The 17,832-nt window shown below is 44.0% G+C and overlaps 1 protein-coding gene across 3 annotated transcripts in view; it reads right to left on the minus strand.

The window, feature by feature from the left end:
• Positions 1-266: 266 nt before the first annotated feature.
• The window catches only part of NFAT (nuclear factor of activated T cells 3), a 61,464-nt gene continuing 43,898 nt past the window's right edge, over positions 267-17,832 (minus strand). For all 3 annotated transcript variants that reach the window (XM_089579617.1, XM_089579615.1, XM_089579616.1), the window contains 3 exons: positions 16,413-16,592; positions 10,945-12,120; positions 267-7,288 (listed from right to left, as the gene is read on the minus strand). In XM_089579617.1, the coding sequence (XP_089435743.1) occupies positions 7,284-7,288; positions 10,945-12,120; positions 16,413-16,592 (1,361 nt within the window). In that variant the 3' untranslated portion in view covers positions 267-7,283. The remainder of the gene's footprint in view (positions 7,289-10,944; positions 12,121-16,412; positions 16,593-17,832) is intronic.

Genomic DNA, 17,832 nt, shown 5'->3' on the forward strand with positions numbered 1-17,832 from the left:
ATTGCATTTAATGTGAACATTGCTTGCACTAAAACAAGAAACTGCTGCCAAACATATGTGCAAAAACAATTAAAAAAAAACCGAACACACCTGAAACTAAAAATGTTTCAGACGATCAATGCAAGTTAGGAAAACAGTAGGCAAGGAAGCACTCTGCATGAAATGAGTGCACGTGTATTATGTGCCATGCCAATGCGAGCCTTGGCTAGAGAAAAGGAAGCAACAAAAATTCACTAATATTTAAAATAAAGAGACTTGTACACATATTCATTTAACCATTTTATATATATAGTACAGATTATTGCACAAGTGACATCATATACAATGCTTCCGGATGCAAGTATAGCAACAACAACATTGATAAATGTCCAGCAGTAGACAAAGTACACCTGATTGTATCCATTTGAACTTTGACTCAGTTGTCAGCTGACAAGCAATCTTGGCTGCACACGTCAAAGCATTTAGGCCCATGGAAACTTTACAGATTACATATGAAACACCAAGCTTACATCATGTTTAGGAAGCAAATACATCCTGGTCAGCAGTGTTTACCTGAAGTTGTTGATGCTCCACAAAGAGGTTATATGAAAATTCTGGACTGTTTTTCAATTTTCTAGCAAGAAAATACATACAATGAAGTTTACTCCTGTTTTTCTTTGCCCAACTTTTGTGAATAGTAAAGTGCTTCAGTAGTTTGCATTAATTACAACAGCATCACTTAAAATAATGATTATTTCTCGAGGCACATGTCCACTGTCAATGTTCTCAGCACTCCACATAAAACAGCTTAAGGTCTATGCTCATGAAGTTACCAGATCACTAGTTATACAATAGCAAGTGATGTAAAATTCAACACAATGGACACTTTCCCATCCTTTTCCAAGAATTGGCGTTTGCCTTGTAAAAAAGATATCACATGAAATGTGCACTCGGCGTTTACGGTTACATTTCTTCCAGAGCGTGACTAAAATTCAAATCAGGACAAAAGTAGAAACTTTGTCGGAGACTAAACCAGGGGTGGAAGCAGGCTCCAGCTTTTTGGAGCAGGCACGGGAGCAGCGAAAGTCTTATTTTGGAGCAGCTTTGGAGCAGCAAAAGGCCCATTTTGGAGCAGGTTTGGAGCAATTTGTAGGCTATTTCGGAGCACTTTTGGAGCAGACTGGAGACATTTAAATGCGACTGAGAGCAATTTTGTTTGCAACTCGTGACTAAAATTCAAATCGGGACAAAAGTAAAAACTGTCGGAGACTAAACCAGGGGTGGAAGCAGGCTCCAGCTTTTTGGAGCAGGCACGAGAGCAGCAAAAGTCTTTATTTTGGAGCAGCTTTGGAACAGCAAAAGGCCCATTTTGGAGCAGGTTTGGAGCTATTTGTAGGCTACTTCGGAGCACTTTTGGAGCAGACTGCAGACATTTAAATGCGACTGAGAGCAATTTTGTTTGCAACTCGTGACTAAAATTCAAATCAGGACAAAAGTAAAAACTTTGTCGGAGACTAAACCAGGGGTGGAAGCAGGCTCCAGCTTTTTGGAGCAGGCACGGGAGCAGCAAAAGTCTTATTTTGGAGCAGCTTTGGAGCAGCAAAAGTCCCATTTTGGAGCAGGTTTGGAGCAATTTGTAGGCTATTTCGGAGCACTTTTGGAGCAGACTGGCGACATTTAAATGTGACTGAGAGCAATTTTTTTTTGCAACTCGCGACTAAAATTCAAATCAGGACAAAAGTAAAAACTTTGTCGGAGACTAAACCAGGGGTGGAAGCAGGCTCCAGCTTTTTGGAACAGGCACGGGAGCAGCGAAAGTCTTATTTTGGAGCAGCTTTGGAGCAGCAAAAGGCCCATTTTGGAGCAATTTGTAGGCTATTTCGGAGCACTTTTGGAACAGACTGCAGACATTTAAATGTGACTGAGAGCAATTTTGTTTGCAACTCTTGACTAAAATTCAAATCAGGACTAAAGTTCAGGGGCACTTTGACTGTCTAAAGTGCGTAGAGGCGAAAGCGTTTTCCGCACCACTTTCGCTGCTTCTGTGGCACTGGTGGCGTCACATATAATTGACTACTAATTACGAAGTAATGACAAATCATTAATTAATGGTTAATTACTGATTAATGCCTGAATACTAATTAACTGCCAATTCGCCTTTAGGAGTGGAACGCGACAGCACATTGTAGCGCTGCCAGGAAGTCCACGGAACGCCACCACCCGTTCGGCGCGATGCCTTACCCTTTGAACGCAACACTTTTGAGGAAAGGAAATTGCGCAGTAATTCTCTGTCATCTCGGCGGACACCTGAACCGCACCATAGAGGAAGGGAGGAAGTGGGAGTGAAAGAAGACAAAGAGGGCCCGTAATGAAGAAAATGAAAATTGTAATTGAGGAAAGGAAATTACCCAGTAAATGTCTCACATACCTCGGTAGACACCCGTCAAAATTCAGGGGGGCACTTTTTTGACCTAAAGTGCGGTCACTGATGTGTGGTTAAGATGTTAAGCTTCGCCTCTAAGAGTGGAATGCGACAGCGTCTTGCAACGCTGCCAGGGAGTCCATAGAACGCCATCGCCCATTCGGTTCTACGCCTCGCTCGTCGGTAAATTGGTTTTTAGGAAAGGAAATGTATCTGTCTCTCATATCTCGGTGGACACCTAAACCTCGCCAGAAGGGAAGGGAGGAGGATGAGAGTGAGCGAAGACACCGTATTCACTAGACGCACCTTTGTTCATTCCAAACCATCGAGCTGTCATGGCAGAGTGGATAGCATGCTCGTCTCGCACCCTGAAGACCGGGGTTCGATTCCTGAGCTCGATCAATTTTGTACTCGTTTTAATTTATTTATATGGCCTGACTAGAAAAGTTAATTAGGCTAATTGGGTAATTAAGAAATTAACTAAGCTCAGTCGCACTTGGAGCATCACTATACGATCCCTTCAATTGGTTGCATGGTTGCTAGCCAAAGTACAATTGGCCCCGTTTGAAATTCGCGCACTGTGACGTCACGACCGTTTCGACCAATTGAAAAGCGTGACATTTCTGTCGACAACTGCTGCTTACAGCGATGAGACATTAAAGGCTTTCGCCTCAAAAGTACAAACTTTGTCGGAGACTAAACCAGGGGTGGAAGCAGGCTCCAGCTTTTTGGAACAGGCACGGGAGCAGCGTAAGTCTTATTTTGGAGCAGCTTTGGAGCAGCAAAAGGCCCATTTTGGAGCAGCTTTGGAGCAATTTGTAGACTATTTCGGAGCACTTTTGGAGCAGACTGGCGACATTTAAATGCTACCGAGAGCATTTTTGTTTGCAACTCGTCCAAAGACTGCATAAATATTGATCATCAATCCTACAGGCCAGAATTCTTTAAAAGGACTGCAATTGTTCTAAAGATATTTGCTAGAGTTCATAAAAAAATAGACATGTGGCAGCTGCTACAAACAGTAGTTGCAGTAAATTAGCTGTTATCAATTTTAGTTCAGAAAAAAAAGAAAACAACATAATGGCGACAGTACGTCGAAACCGTCAAAAGAGTGCAGCAAAATCTCGAATATACTATGTCAGGACCAAAAAAAAAAATCAATACCCGCCAACCGGAGGATTTTAAAATTCAGAAAATTGCCGCAGCCAAACCAACAAGAAGGTACTCACATAATTTGCGCCCTCGCGTAAATGCGCACCAAGAATTTATTACCCAAGCGTATATGAAAAAAAAAAAATGCGCCAGCGTGCACGCAAGGCAGGCTGTGGAAAATCGGCGCGAACGCGTTGCTGTGTACGGCTGTGAAAGGTGCGAGTAGCGAGGGGACTCCGGCCATGCCGCTGTGAAGATGTAACCCCGTAACTGGCCAGGCGAAGCCAAGGCAATGTTAACTGCGTGAGAGGTACGAGCACGACGGTACCTCGCACAATGGGTAGTAAGTCCGGTGTCTATTCCCTGGCAGCTCCACGTGTAAGAAGTTCGTAATTCGTTTGTTAAATTAGCTCCGGTAAATAAAATTATATTTGCTCGCCGTTTACCCGTCCCACTCGCGCTGGCAGTCGCTTTCCAGGACAAGGTGTCCGGAATCCTAAACATCCGAACCGTGGTCGGTTCGGTCTGCCGCTAGTCAGCCGGGCCTATCGCGAGGACGTCGTTTTAGCGCCGTTTATCTCCAGAGTTTTTTACTTTCTTTCAAGAGCGAACCCAACTGTCGATGCCAATGCGGTTGCGTCCGTTTTGTAGCGAGCGTCCATTGTTGCCCAGCCGACAATAACACTCGGCTAAATTTGGCTCTGTATACTTGCAATGAGCGTAAATTGCCGTTTAGGCGCAGCGTGGCACAGGAGATCAAATTGGTGCAGCATGGCGCAATTGGCGCAGCACTTCCACCCCTGCTAAACACATGACAGCTTGTACATCTGGAAGGTTATGATGTCTCGTTTGCACAATTTACGAGCAATGCACGACGAACTATAAACTGCGAATGTATTGGTTACTTTGTCATGCAAGTTAATATGACAATACTTGAATAACACAGGTATACAAGGTGTCCCATGCGACAGGAACCAATGTCTATAAATGGTTTATGTCAAAATGTGTGAAAGCATAAGAACCTTGCCACAGGAGCTCCACAGCAGGTCACACTGAAGATTACGTCATTAAAAAAAATCAAATTAAAGGGCCTGAAACAGCTGCAGAATACAGCATTCCTGCCGCAAAAACAGTGAAATTGTTGTAGATATATCCGAAATATACAGAAATTTTGTGCATAAAAAATAGTCGCCCCACTGCAACTTGGACAGCATTAAGACATGGCTAATCCAGAAGAGTGGCAATGGTTGATTTGTGCATGATCAAGGCTGATGTAATGACACATAAAGGCATCAAACGTTCATCTTTGCATAATGGCAAAAAATTGTTGCAGCAATTCATGCAAAATGTAAAAAGCTGCACCTACAGTTCATTGTGCACTTCATGTGGGCAGCAAAATCATGACACAGGGTTCATATTATGCGTGCTTTGATAAACATACAATACATTCACATTATGGCTTCCCTTTTTTTCAGCAGTCTGCAACTTTTGTCAGTTGTTAATCTCAATTCATTTCAGAGCTTAATTAATGCATCAAACAAAATGACAAGTGTACCAAAACACTGTGAACAAAATATTTGCTTTCACTGACATAAAGAAGACCATTACACTTCTCAAGCTTGACGCATGTTACATGAGACAACTGTATAGTCTCCTGAAAATGAGACAAATGACAAATTAACCTCCTAGAACGGAAGATAATATATATGAGATATAATATATATATATATATATATATATATATATATATATATATATATATATATATATATATATATATATATATATATATATATATAAGTGTATATAAACAAACTATCCTTTGGCAAAGCACAGCAGATTTGAAGAAACCCTGCACTTTGCAAACACACACACACCAAGATATTAAGGAGGGGCAAAAAAATTAGCACATATCATTTTCTTTTTACCGTTAGGCAGCTAAAACATAAATAACAATGCTCTTTTTGCAAAAGCGTAACAACAAAGTGATACCTGCTTATAGAGGAATTTCATTGGGCAGCCAACCAACAGGCGTTTTTTTTTTTCTTTTCTGTGGGAGACTAAGCTTGGGTGCACTTAAACAAGATACAGCCTGCAAGCAGCTGCCAGTAATACTATGTACTGTCCAGTAAACAGACTTGTATTTGCATTTTACACACTAGGATTTAACACTGCTGTATAAACTGCTAAAAATGTGCACATCAGATTATAAAATGCGGTTTGTACCGTCTTTGTCAGCCCTTAGCATTTGTACGAGAATAATGTGTCAGTTCTTTACCCATGCACACACTGTTTTTATGTGCGCATGTATATGTGTATATATATATATATGTGTGTGTATATATGGATGTGTGTGTATGTATACGCATGCATATATGAATTGGCAGAGCACTACACACATTTTCACAACAGGGCACAACAAACACACCTGCAGTATATCTGCAAGATAGTGCAGCAAAAGCTCAATCGTCTAGACTCGTGAAGAGACCCAGAAGCAGGCTTTGTAGCAACAACTGGCGCTTCTGACTAATGGTGCCTCACTACTAGCTGCACAAGCTCAAAATGCAAACTACACACATGCACACAACTGATCGGCTCCAGAGCACGAGCCTCATCTTGTGTGCGGTGGAACTGCAGTCCAGCACGAGAACAACAAGGCTGCCGACAATGCAGCAACAATATTGTGAGATTGGCACTGGGCACGCTCAATTTTCTGTAAAAAGTTGTGTTGAAACGGCAATAATTTACAATGAACCAGGCAAGGCATTGAACCTTCCTTGTTTCAGCTGTGCCCACTTTTGGCGGTGTGCTGTATACCTAAATGAGTCATGCAATTAAAAAAAAAAAAGTATGCCTGTTGTGAAGATATGTAGCAAACACAGCACACTGTGTGAGGTGACTTTTACAAACGAAAATTCACATCTATGGAGGGAGCAAATGAAACTAGAAAAAAAAAAAAACTGGCGTGCAATGCTTGTGTCTTGTTAAGGTACGGACACACTGGTGGTAAAACGCGCGCGGTACGCCGCCGGCGGCACGCCGCTTGCCGCGAAACCTGCCGCGGCGGCGGGTTGATCTGCCGCGCAGCGAATGGGTCGAGGAGCCATTTTCGGCGGCTTGCCGCGTGCCGCGGAGCGGGGAGACCAATGAGGGGCGCCCGGCTTTGTGATGTAAAGAGCGTCTGTGTCGCCACCTCTTGGCTCCTACTAAAGTTACATGCCAGCGGTGGCGGCGGTGCCGCGCGCGCTACTTCAGAATCGCGGACCTCGACCGGTTTGTCAGGAAGGGAGCTTTGCGCGGCGGCGACTCTTTGCCGCCGAGTGTGGCCGTCCCTTTCGCGGCGGGGGTGGCACCGCCAGCGGCATGCCGCGCGTTTTGCCGCTAGTGTGTTCGTACCTTTAGCACTCCATATGGCAATAACCAAGGCATGCAAAAATATAAGTGGGCCACACTCCCTATCAGGAACATGGCTGGTGACCAGGTTCCGTTCACAATGTTCACCTTATAAAGGTAGTAGCATGTATATATGCCTTTTACAAGGCCAGCACTGTGCCTCCACATCAGACTACACACCCATGCACCTAAGTAGCACTACTAGACACCCCTGCACCTTCATGTGATCTCTGCAGGCTTGGTCACTACAAACTGATGTTTAGGAGACAGTGAGATGAGGAAAGATGCCACAGCTTGATGGTGTCGAAGCACCTCCTCTGTTGAGTCAGCGTGTCCTTCACACTGCAGACAATGAAAAACCAAAGATGAGGACAACAATTCCAGTTTACACACCATTAAAAGTACAACTTGTATAACAATATCCAGTTTTGATTTCAAAGGGGCTCTTGAAAGGGGCTCGAATAAAGTTGCGGTATGCCTGGGATGTTAAAGCACCCTGCTTCATGAATATTGTCCAGCAAGAATATTTTTAATACGCTTTGTAGAAGCTTACTTATCTGTAGTCAGAATTTGAATTTCAGCGTCTTCGCGCCTTTCCCTCTTCTCTCGTCACTTCTTGCATGCCGGTGCTCCTCCGCCGGCCCCACCTCCGGGGGCGGAGCTTCCTGACCCCCCGGAGCTATGCGGCTTATTGGCCGTGGCCACGGTACCTGCCTGATGTCTGAAAGAATCTAACCAATAGCCATCTCTCAGCTTGTATACACAGGTGCGAGCTACGGAGGAGGATGCGAGCATGAAAAAGTCGCCGGGAAGGACTCGCCAACTTTCGCGCGTGATTGTGGGCTCTCTGCTGGGTGTGGAAGTGTATCATTTGACTCAGGTGTTCATGACAACACAGTGCGGTGATTGAGGGAGTTGATGTGCTCTCCTCAGAAGGTGTTTCAGAGCCCCTTTAATAGTACAGTGCTGTTCAATGTAAAAAGTGTGCCAGTGAAAAATTTAATAGAAATGGGCAGAAAACAAGAAAGCACCTTCCAGACAATACTTAGTCCACACTAGTGCCCACAGAGAAGCGGGTAAAACATTTCTTTTTTCTAACAAAAGTTTAAGAGATGGAAAGCACTTCACTTAAAGCGCTTAACTGCCTTTGTATTTCCTACACACCTTCTGTGGCACTGCTCATCATAAGAAAAGCGGCAGCTAAGCTATTAGCCTGTTTATCAACTCTTTATCTGCACAAAGACTGTTTAACTTCTTTATGTGTTTAACTTCATGGCAAGAAAAACGACTAATTCTCTCACTTTGCACTCACTTTTGGCATCTTTTTGATATCACAGAAATGTGCATGTATGCACACATACACAAATCCACTGAGAATCACTTTACAACTACTGTTACTGAACCTGCCAACCACCAACTGTACCTCTGCTATGCACCTTCACTGCACTACGCGTATTTATTTACTTTTCACAGGAGTGTAAGACATGCATTGGTAACTAATGCTGCTGCTCAGCTGAGACTAGCAAGCATATATTAAGAGCAGTCTTAGCTACACAATAGGTGATGCAAAGCAGCCAATCTTCTAGAAAAGGCGCATACAACAACAGACGCATGCACCCAGAGCTACATGGCAGTGGCGGAGACCAATAATGGTACACAAGGTCATTTTCCAGACATCGCCTGCATATCCAGCATATACAGGGTGTCCAGGATAACTTTAGCCAAGGGTTAAAAAATAAGATATTTGAGGTAGGCCAGGGAAACCACTTACATACAGCTACCAGCCGGATTGTGCATCTAAGCACTTTTTTGTATTGCTTTTAATTAAAGAGTAATTAAGGGTGCGACGACCCCACTGCTCCGGCAGGCCGATATGCTAACGGTGGTTGCGACGCCTGCGCGAGCCAGTCTGCAAGTGTGACGGCCGTCGACATATCGGCCTGCCGGTACATTGGGGTCGTCGCGCCTTGCCAGCAGCTTGTTTCGTTCACTCAAGCCAGGACTGAGAGCACCACAATCTTGTCGCGCGAATGCGCTAGTCACATGATTTTTTTTGTATATCGCGTACTATCTTTGGAGCTCGGAAAAAAGATACACGTGAGGCTTTCTTTATCGCAAATAAATAAAATGGGGGGTTCTGAAGGTGCTCTCCAACTTTGCTATTCACATTTGCTGTCTAAAGTCAATATTTCCACATTTAGAAAAATTATCTTAATTGCTAATTAATTGATTGCAAAACAAAAAATTGCCTATGATATGCAAGCCGGTTGGTAGGTGTATTTAAGTGGTTTCCCTGGCCTACCTCAAATATTTTATCTTTTAACCCTTGGCTAAAGGTAGCCTGGACACTCTGTATAATGAACATATACCACACTTTGCAATTTTGCTTTTCAGGAGAGTTATGCAACCCCCAAGTTCAGAGTGAGTAGTCTTTCACTGAAAGCCACGAACAAGACCAAAAAATTTCCATTTATGTTTGAAAGTGTCAGTAGTAGCTGGTGTGTCTGGTGTATTGAAGCCTTGGAGGAATGAGCACAAGCCCTAGTGTTTGCATCAAGCAGAGGCACAGGTGGCTCGTGTAATGTTCATAGTAGCATTTCAGGTAATTAACAAATGGACTTTACCAACAGGTTGTCTGATCCAGAGGCTACCAATTTAACCACATACCAGGACTGTAGTTCAGCAGGATGCATTGCTAGGCAAGTTGGTTTATACCAGTTACACGCAGATGGGTTGTGCAACACAGATGCACACAAGCACCCATTCTGTCTCGTCCTCTTGTGCAAGTCTGCGTTGCTCAACACATCTACATTTAACACAAAATAGGACATGCCATAACAAGCGTTGATTAATTGACATGTAGACTTATTCAAAGCAAATAACTTGCTTGCCGTTTTAACACCAAAAAAATCTATTCAAGAACCACTCAACAAGGAATAAACTTGCTAATAACCTAAGATTACTATTTGCACACTCAAACATAAGACTAAAATATTCTGGTATCCAGCATGTGCTGGGCAGCACAAACAATAACGAACCATAACAGGAAAATTCTAACCTAATGCTGGGATTGTAAATTAAGTTATTTTGATAGACAGTTTCATGCAATTACACATGATGCAAGCAATCAAAACAACCTAATTCATGATGCTGGAATTGATGGGTGCAGCATCCATGATTAATTTTTACAAGATTATTTGCCAATCAAAATTTTCAACTTTCACAGACATATCAAAAAAGATGCCAATTATATTTCATATTCGAAATGAAACAACACAATACTATGCAGCAAGAAACTCAAAGCTATAACATCAGCTTCTATTAAAAGACAATAAACCCCAGATCACTTCATTTCTTTACTACAGCTGAGCAGTTCGACCCATTTTATAGCTATCTCCCCATTTGCTCAGCAAAGAAAGCTATTTTTTTCAGCCTAGCAACTTGCAGCATAATGAAAGGATTGATACTTTTTGCTGCAGCTGCGAATTCAGAGCATGAACCAGGATGTCACCAATTCACGAGCAATGATTGAGCCGGCCACATGTAATGGCACCATTGAAAGCAATTTCACATGAATTTTTCATGCTTAATAATCTTTGCATTCTATTATTCATACATCAGTTTAAAGAAACAACTTCCAACCAAGAAACACCCAGTTTCATCTGTTCCGAGTGTAATTTCTAACAATTTGCAAGGTGCAGCCAATCAATTTGCTCATTGTAAAGCTGTCATTTCTAGTGTGGTAAAGTGCATGACAAGATGCCCCGGGTAATTTGATGTTTACAATATCTTCCATCTGAATAAAGGTTTGTTTTTGGTGACATCCGCATGTCTGATATCCTTGAAAGGTAATTTAGTGATCTAAGCTCACTTCATGTCGGGGCTAAAAAGGCCTAGGCCAAAGGACCAAATGCTTCACAGAACAGGCCCTGCCAAGCTCATGCTATCTGCCTCAAAGCACGCCATGCCTTCACATCCTGAGAAAAAGTCTGGCATACCATTGTCAAAAGCGTTGGGGTTGATCATGCGCAGCAGCTCCGACTCTGGAAGCATTGACATTGCCGAGATGTGGTCCATGTTTGGCCCTTGAGCTTGGGTCTGTGCTTGCTGAGCTGATGATGGAGCTTGATCCCTGGAGGCAACCAGGCTAGGCTCCACAACAAGGGGTTGCGACTGGCTGACTGGCTGCGTAGCAGCCTCAAAAGATGTCATGCCAAATGCACCTGCGGCCATGTTGTCCTGACACTGAGGGTTGTTCTCAAAAGAGCCAGCCACTGAAAACTGGGCACTTGGTGTCGTGCTCACACCTACAGAGTCCATGATCACTTTGTCACCAAACACTACGGGCACCTTGGGTTCAGGCTGGCTCAACATGCCATTCAATGAGTTTTGCCAGCCAGGAGCTACTTCTGTCTTGACCCCGGAACAGGTGAAATCCATGCTCTGCACCTGCTCAAGGCTACCAGCAGGCCAGCTTGGCAGAGACAGCACTGGAGCATCCTTCACCTTCTGCTTCTTGAACTGCTGCTCGTCAGCAAAGGGTACTGCTGTGTTCTCCAAAGACTGCATCTCGGGAGGCCGCCCTTCCAGCTCAGATTCTGATGTGGCCGACTCGCAGCCCATCTGCCCCCAGAGTGGTTTGGTCTCAGGCTGGCTCTGGTGGGTTAGGGTACTCCACTGGGCCTCGCACTCAAAGGTGGCTGATGCAGCAGCTGTGCAAGCAGTTGTGCCTGCCTCTTGTGTCACTCCCATGAGCTGCTCGACGCTGCAGGGAGGCAGCATGCCTTGATCTGTGTAAAAGAGGCCAAGATTCCCCAGTGGCTCCTCTGAGTTCTTCAGGGGCTCTTCTCCTGATAATTCGTAGTTTGCAGCGCACTTGTCTGGTGCCCCTTCGGGAGCGTGAGAGATCTTGCGTTTCAGGTGGCACGACTCATTAGCTAGGCTTGCTGCCTCTTCGGTCTTGAGCAGTGTTTGCTGGGCAGCAGGCGAAACCACCAGGCTCAGTGTTGCTGGTGCAGCTGGCTGCTGCTGCGACTGCTGTGCTTGCTGCTGCTGCACCTGTGGTTGCGTTGGCTGTTGTGCTGGCTGCTGCACAACCACAAACTGAATGTTGTTAGGCGTTGCAGCAGCAGCTGCTGCTGCCCCACTGCCGTTGCCTGGTTTGGGCTGAGACTCTGAAAGAGGGCCAAGAAAGAAACCAGCACATCATCGTCCAGAAGTTTTTAAGCATGCACTGCGCAATAACGAACATGCACAGTTTACCACATCACAGCCCATACATACAAAACAGCTCAAGCTGGTATGATGACTTGACAGTCCTTGTAAAGCATTAAGTGTTAACATGCTGTTCTTATGTCCATGCTTCTACAAATAAAGTAAAATGTACCGATTCTGATTTTTTTTCCAGCCACTCGGCGAACAAGTCGCCTGTCATCCCCATACCCCCCTAAATGGTGGCACACCTATAGAAAACAAAAGTCATGCATCCCCCAGCCCCTTGTGTCATGCGCATGGGAACGTAGCTTTCACAGCGCTGAACCTTGCTGGTCTTTCCGAGGACGCACGGTGCCCGCCTCGCTCCCATCCATGCTCGTGCATAGAAGGACAGTAACGCAAAGCTTGCCACACTTTTCATCACCACTAGGCGCCGCCTTTCAAGGCATGCATTTTTAACAGCTTCATCTGTAAAAAGTTTTAATGGCATTCTATACATCCCATTTTTTTGTTGTTGTTTAAAAGAGAGAAGGGAGTGTCACAGAGGCCAGGATGTGTTCATTGCTCTCTGCTTCTGAAAGAAAGGAGGGTTTCCAACTCTGGGGATGATTTTACAGAGCCTCCTTGTTCCCTGTAACTGAGTTGTGTGGCCATACTTGTTCGCTGTATCTGAGATACGATGCCGTAACCCTCATACATATTTTGACGGTAGCACCACCCTCATTCGTAATATGCGAGTGTTAGTTATAATTGTGGCCGCTATAGGTGGGCTCGACTGTATTAGAATCATAACATTCTATGCATTTTACAGCAGTTAAAGGGGCTCTGAAAGGGGTTCTAATAAAGTTGCGGTATGCCTGGGATGTTAAAGCACGCCGCTCCACGAATATTGTCCAGGAAGATTTTTTCCAATGCGCTTTGTAGAAGCTGAGTTATCTGTAGTCAAAATCTGAATTTCAGCATCTGCGCGCCTTTCCCTCTTCTCTCGTCACTTTTTGCAAGCTGGAAGGTTGGTGCTCCTCCGCCGGCTACACCTCCGGGGGCGGAGCTTCTTGACCCCTCGAGCTACGTGGCTCATTGGACGCGGCCAAGGTAGCTGCCCGACGCCTGAAAGGATCTAACCAATAGCCATCTCTCAACTTGCATACACAGGTGCGAGCGACAGAGGAGGGTGCGAGAATGAATAAGTCGCCGGGAAGGGCTCGCCAACATTTGCGCGTGATTGTGGGTTCTCTGCTGCGTGAAGAAGTGCATTATTTGGCTCAGGTGTCCATGACAACCCAATGCAGTGACTGAGCGCGGTTGTGTGCTGTCCTCGGAAGGCGTTTCAGAGCCCCTTTAATAATATAATAATAAACAAAAGGTTCCCTAAGTCAACGAAAACAAACAAATGTGACGAATTTACGTCAGAAATTTTTCATGTCTTGAGACCTAACTTTTGAAATCATGTACAAGTGGCTTTTGATATGGATTTGACAAACCGATATAGATGGACATATCATGAATGGATAAAAATTAATGGACAAAAATTAATGGACACACCAATGGACACTTAAACTAGAAACAAGTTTCTAGAACACCAACTAAGACGAACCTCGATATAACGAAAATGGATATTACAAATTATTAGCTACATCAAACTGTTCCTAATATTTTTAACACACATAATTTTTACTTTATATACTGAATGCAGATAGCCATATCATGGATATAACAAATGACAGTACTCTTCCAGATGATGCTGCAACAGACAGCTACAAGTTTCAAAGCACGATAAACCTGTCACATAACACTTCTAAACACAATTGCATACATACTGCGTGTGGCTTTCTCCGATCGTGCAAAGCTAAACTTCTGCTCTCAATTTTCTGCTCTAAAGGCAAAATTTTTGTGCCCCACGAAATGATGGCGCTATAGCTACAAATTATCATGCTGCCTTTAAAAAATCTACTACCTAGTGAATTATCGACACAGAAAGGGTATGATTTTAGAATGCCGTACCAGAACTAATATGTATGCAAATTCATTTTTTGTGCATTCTATCAGTGAATGGAATCGCCTTTCAGGTCAGAAAGTGTGCTGTATGAATGAAGATTTGTTTTTTCATCATTGTAACCCCCCTGCTGTAGCGCCTTCGGGCTAAGCGGGGTAAAAATTGAATAAAAAATAAAGAACCTGAGAGGCTCATGGCAGCTATGGTTGGCAGCTATAATGAGTGCTAAGACTGCAGGATGCTACCCAATAATGAAAATAAAGGAGCGCTATTTCAGCACAAACACTTACAAGTCAAACTTCAATATAACAAACCTCAAGTTAAAAAATTGGCAAAGTAGTGCATTTTTCTGATTTCCCCATCTCTGCCCCATTGAAAGCCATGTATTTTTTTTGTGATTTAACAAAGTAAATTTATACTGCACTTTCAATTTAACGAAGTCCTCACGCATCACATCGCATGAAGACCTAAGTCATCTTCAGATGATTTGAAGCGGCAGCAATTCAGGATGGATGGAGCCTCAGAGAGCGACCAGTCACCGGCCAAAAACTCGGCATCTGGTGCAACACTCTCCGGGTACATTTGCCTTCACCAAGCCAGGAAGCGCACCGGCCCGTCGCGCTCGACCTGGCGCTCATCTCACCCGCTTTCACTGCATATCGTTGCAATGCTTAGATGGGATTGCGACTTAGAGGCGTTCAGTTGTAATGCCATGATGCTTGGTCTCTTGACTAAGCATGTGGCCAAAATGTCCGAACCTGCTGTTCCTCTCGTACTGAGCAGAAATACTGTCGCAACGACCAGACATCAGTAGGGTAAACTAACCTGTCTCACGACAGTGAAAATAAAAAATGACGGTAAAAATGAAAATTTCAGCTCAGACAGACCACAATTTGCATGTGCCCTTTTATGCGCAAATATTACCCGTGAGCTTCAATCAGCAGAGCAGAACAGGAACGGAAGATATTGTTGTGCCATCTGTTGTGTACATGCGAAACCCACAGAGGGCGCACTCTACCACTGGCCATTTCTGCAGTGTGGTGAAGCCTGCCATTGGCGCAGGCACTGCTTGGTGCTGGAGGTTCGATATAGCCCCCTTTTTGTTCATTTTTTCCGCCAGGAAAGTGCACAATGCCCGTTTGGTCTCTTTTCCCCTTGATATGTCGCCAAGTGGTGATTAGCATGTTCGTATCATCTGCCACGAGTTCAGAAATTGTTTGCATCATCCCAAACTGTAATGTAACATGTGCAATGTACTCTGGCTGGGAGGAACATTTGTAAAATTCGTAAGATTGCAAAATTTGGATCAACTGTAATTGTATCATGACCTCCTACTGTATTTACAAAGTGCCATCTACCAGAAGTGTGTAAGAATCTGCAACTTTATTTGGACTGCTGAAACATAGGAACCTTAATGAAATTTGAGATTTAATGAATTTTTGGGCTGCTAGTATGACTCTGCTATATCGAGGTTTGACTGTATACTATGGTTTTCTGTGCTTTAATTAGTGTCTCCACCATGTGCCCAGTATTGTGTCTGTGGCAGTGGTGAAAATTCTATAACAAGAAAACTGATTAAAAATAACTGCGACCAGCATACTCGCATTGATGGATGCCCATAAGAAATTAAACTTCAAACAAGAACAAAAAGTTGCACAGCAATGTTCACTGCGCTGAATGAAACTGTGGAAGGTTTGCCATAAACAAGACACGCTGCAAAATCGGTGTTTTTCACTTAGCACTGCAATATGAGACCATTCTAACATAACATGCCTCCATCCTTGGGCTACACACCACATCCACTTTCCCCATCAGCACGGCACCAACCCTTAAAATTCTTAAAAGCGCAATGCAGTCTATCTATAGCTGCACCAGTGCTATAGCGTCTGTCACTACCATATAATGACAATTTCTATTGTAATTTCAAACTGTTTGTGTATTGCCTAATCTTACTGCATTGTTATGAAACCCACAACATTTCGTTTCTCTACTGTGGACTTTGCAATGACATCAGACACACCTCAGTTCGGACACAAGTTACATACAAAAATTGCAGACTTAATTTTAACAAACCAATGAAAAAAACAAATCCAAGATGCAGTCATTGAAAGCACATGTGCCTGAAAAACTGTGCGTAAGATGTGCACTGGAGGGCTCTTTTTATGCTATCCCTGCAGTCAATTGCAAGGAATTGGCAACTGGCTTACCAATACAGACTGAGCTTAACATAGTTTGCACAATTAGGCTTTATACACTTACCCGGAACAGAAGCTGACGCAGGTGACAAGGCAATAGTTGTAGTAGGGATGACAAGTGTCTGGACAGGGTGGCGCTGTGACCGTGGAGACGTCCCTGCCAGGAGTGGGATTTGAATAATGGTGGAAAGCTGTGCTCCCTGTGAACCTCCGAATGGCTGCGCTTTCAGTTCCAGGCTTGACGCTGCACAGAACACAAACCCCTCTATTGCACGCACACTGCAAGGTCAGGTGCAATCTTAACCCTCTGTGGTCACTAGTCAGGTGTGGCCCAGCACTAAAGAATGGCAATTCTAGTCAGATGCTGTACAGTACTTGCCAGGTGCCATCACACTCATTACAACACAAAATGGCTGGATTTTTTTGCTGAATTAGTGGTGTCAGCTGTCTGAGAGCCTTTTATCTGAATCATGGCATTTTCAATTAGCTCGTTTTGTGGGAAGGAATTATGCGAGTTTAGCAATAATGCATTGACTTCAGTGAAGTGGAGAAGCATGTTCCATCTTGAGAAGATGCACTGACGATGTTTGCTGACCTAGACAACAACGGCGACATAGGGAGCAGTTGCCAGAGCTGGCCACTACTGCTAAAATATGCATTTTCAAAGAATCCTGTGAAATGGTAGAGGAAGCTGTTTTTCTAGCAGCTAGAAGTTTCGACTGTCAATAGCTAAATGATACTGCAAATGTACAGTCGTCAGCATGCCTGTCCAGAGCACTGAAGTGGCATGCTGCGAAACAAACAAACTGAAATCTTCACTCGGTTCATCTACTGCTGATAGAGTGCAATTGCAGGGGAAAGGGAAAATTGTGTCTATGCTGCTTTGCTCCAGTGCAAGTATTGTCTCTAGAACCGCACACCTGCTTAAAAATTTCCCTTCCTTTGTGCGACATGGCGGCATTCAAGCACTCTAGACAGGCATGTGGACTGTACCCACTCATGGACTGAAAGCACCGGGATGTGTCGAGGGGAGTACAGGCTTCCAAAGCACTGCATAACAGCTCAGAAATGCTGGACAGCAGTGAAAATAACTTGATAATGAGCCACTTTTACAGAGTGGTTTTTGTTTGCGCCACAGAAAGCGCATGAAACAGCTTCTGGCTGGAAGAACCGACAAAGCAGTAACAGTTCGCTAGAAACGCAATAATCCAAAGCTGGATATTCCATACTTCCAGTACAATTTAGTCAGAATTCATGTTTATCATCAGATTTCAAGTCTCTTTGCTCAGCTCATCAATTGCTCGCACCTATATTTCTGCTGAGAAAAAGTGGCTGTGGTAGCCACAATTGGCTGAATGTTTATAAAAAAGTGTTTGACACACGAAATATACAAAATTAGGCATAAAAAAAAAGTGCAAAATTGTTTTCTATTTTCCTAACCATATGGCCCGCTGCAGTTTATTTGAAATGCCCCCTCCCCCCCC

This window comes from Amblyomma mixtum, chromosome 3 (genome assembly GCF_055824585.1).
Source record: "Amblyomma mixtum isolate Tamu chromosome 3, ASM5582458v1, whole genome shotgun sequence".
Classification (NCBI taxonomy): Eukaryota; Metazoa; Arthropoda; class Arachnida; order Ixodida; family Ixodidae; genus Amblyomma; species Amblyomma mixtum.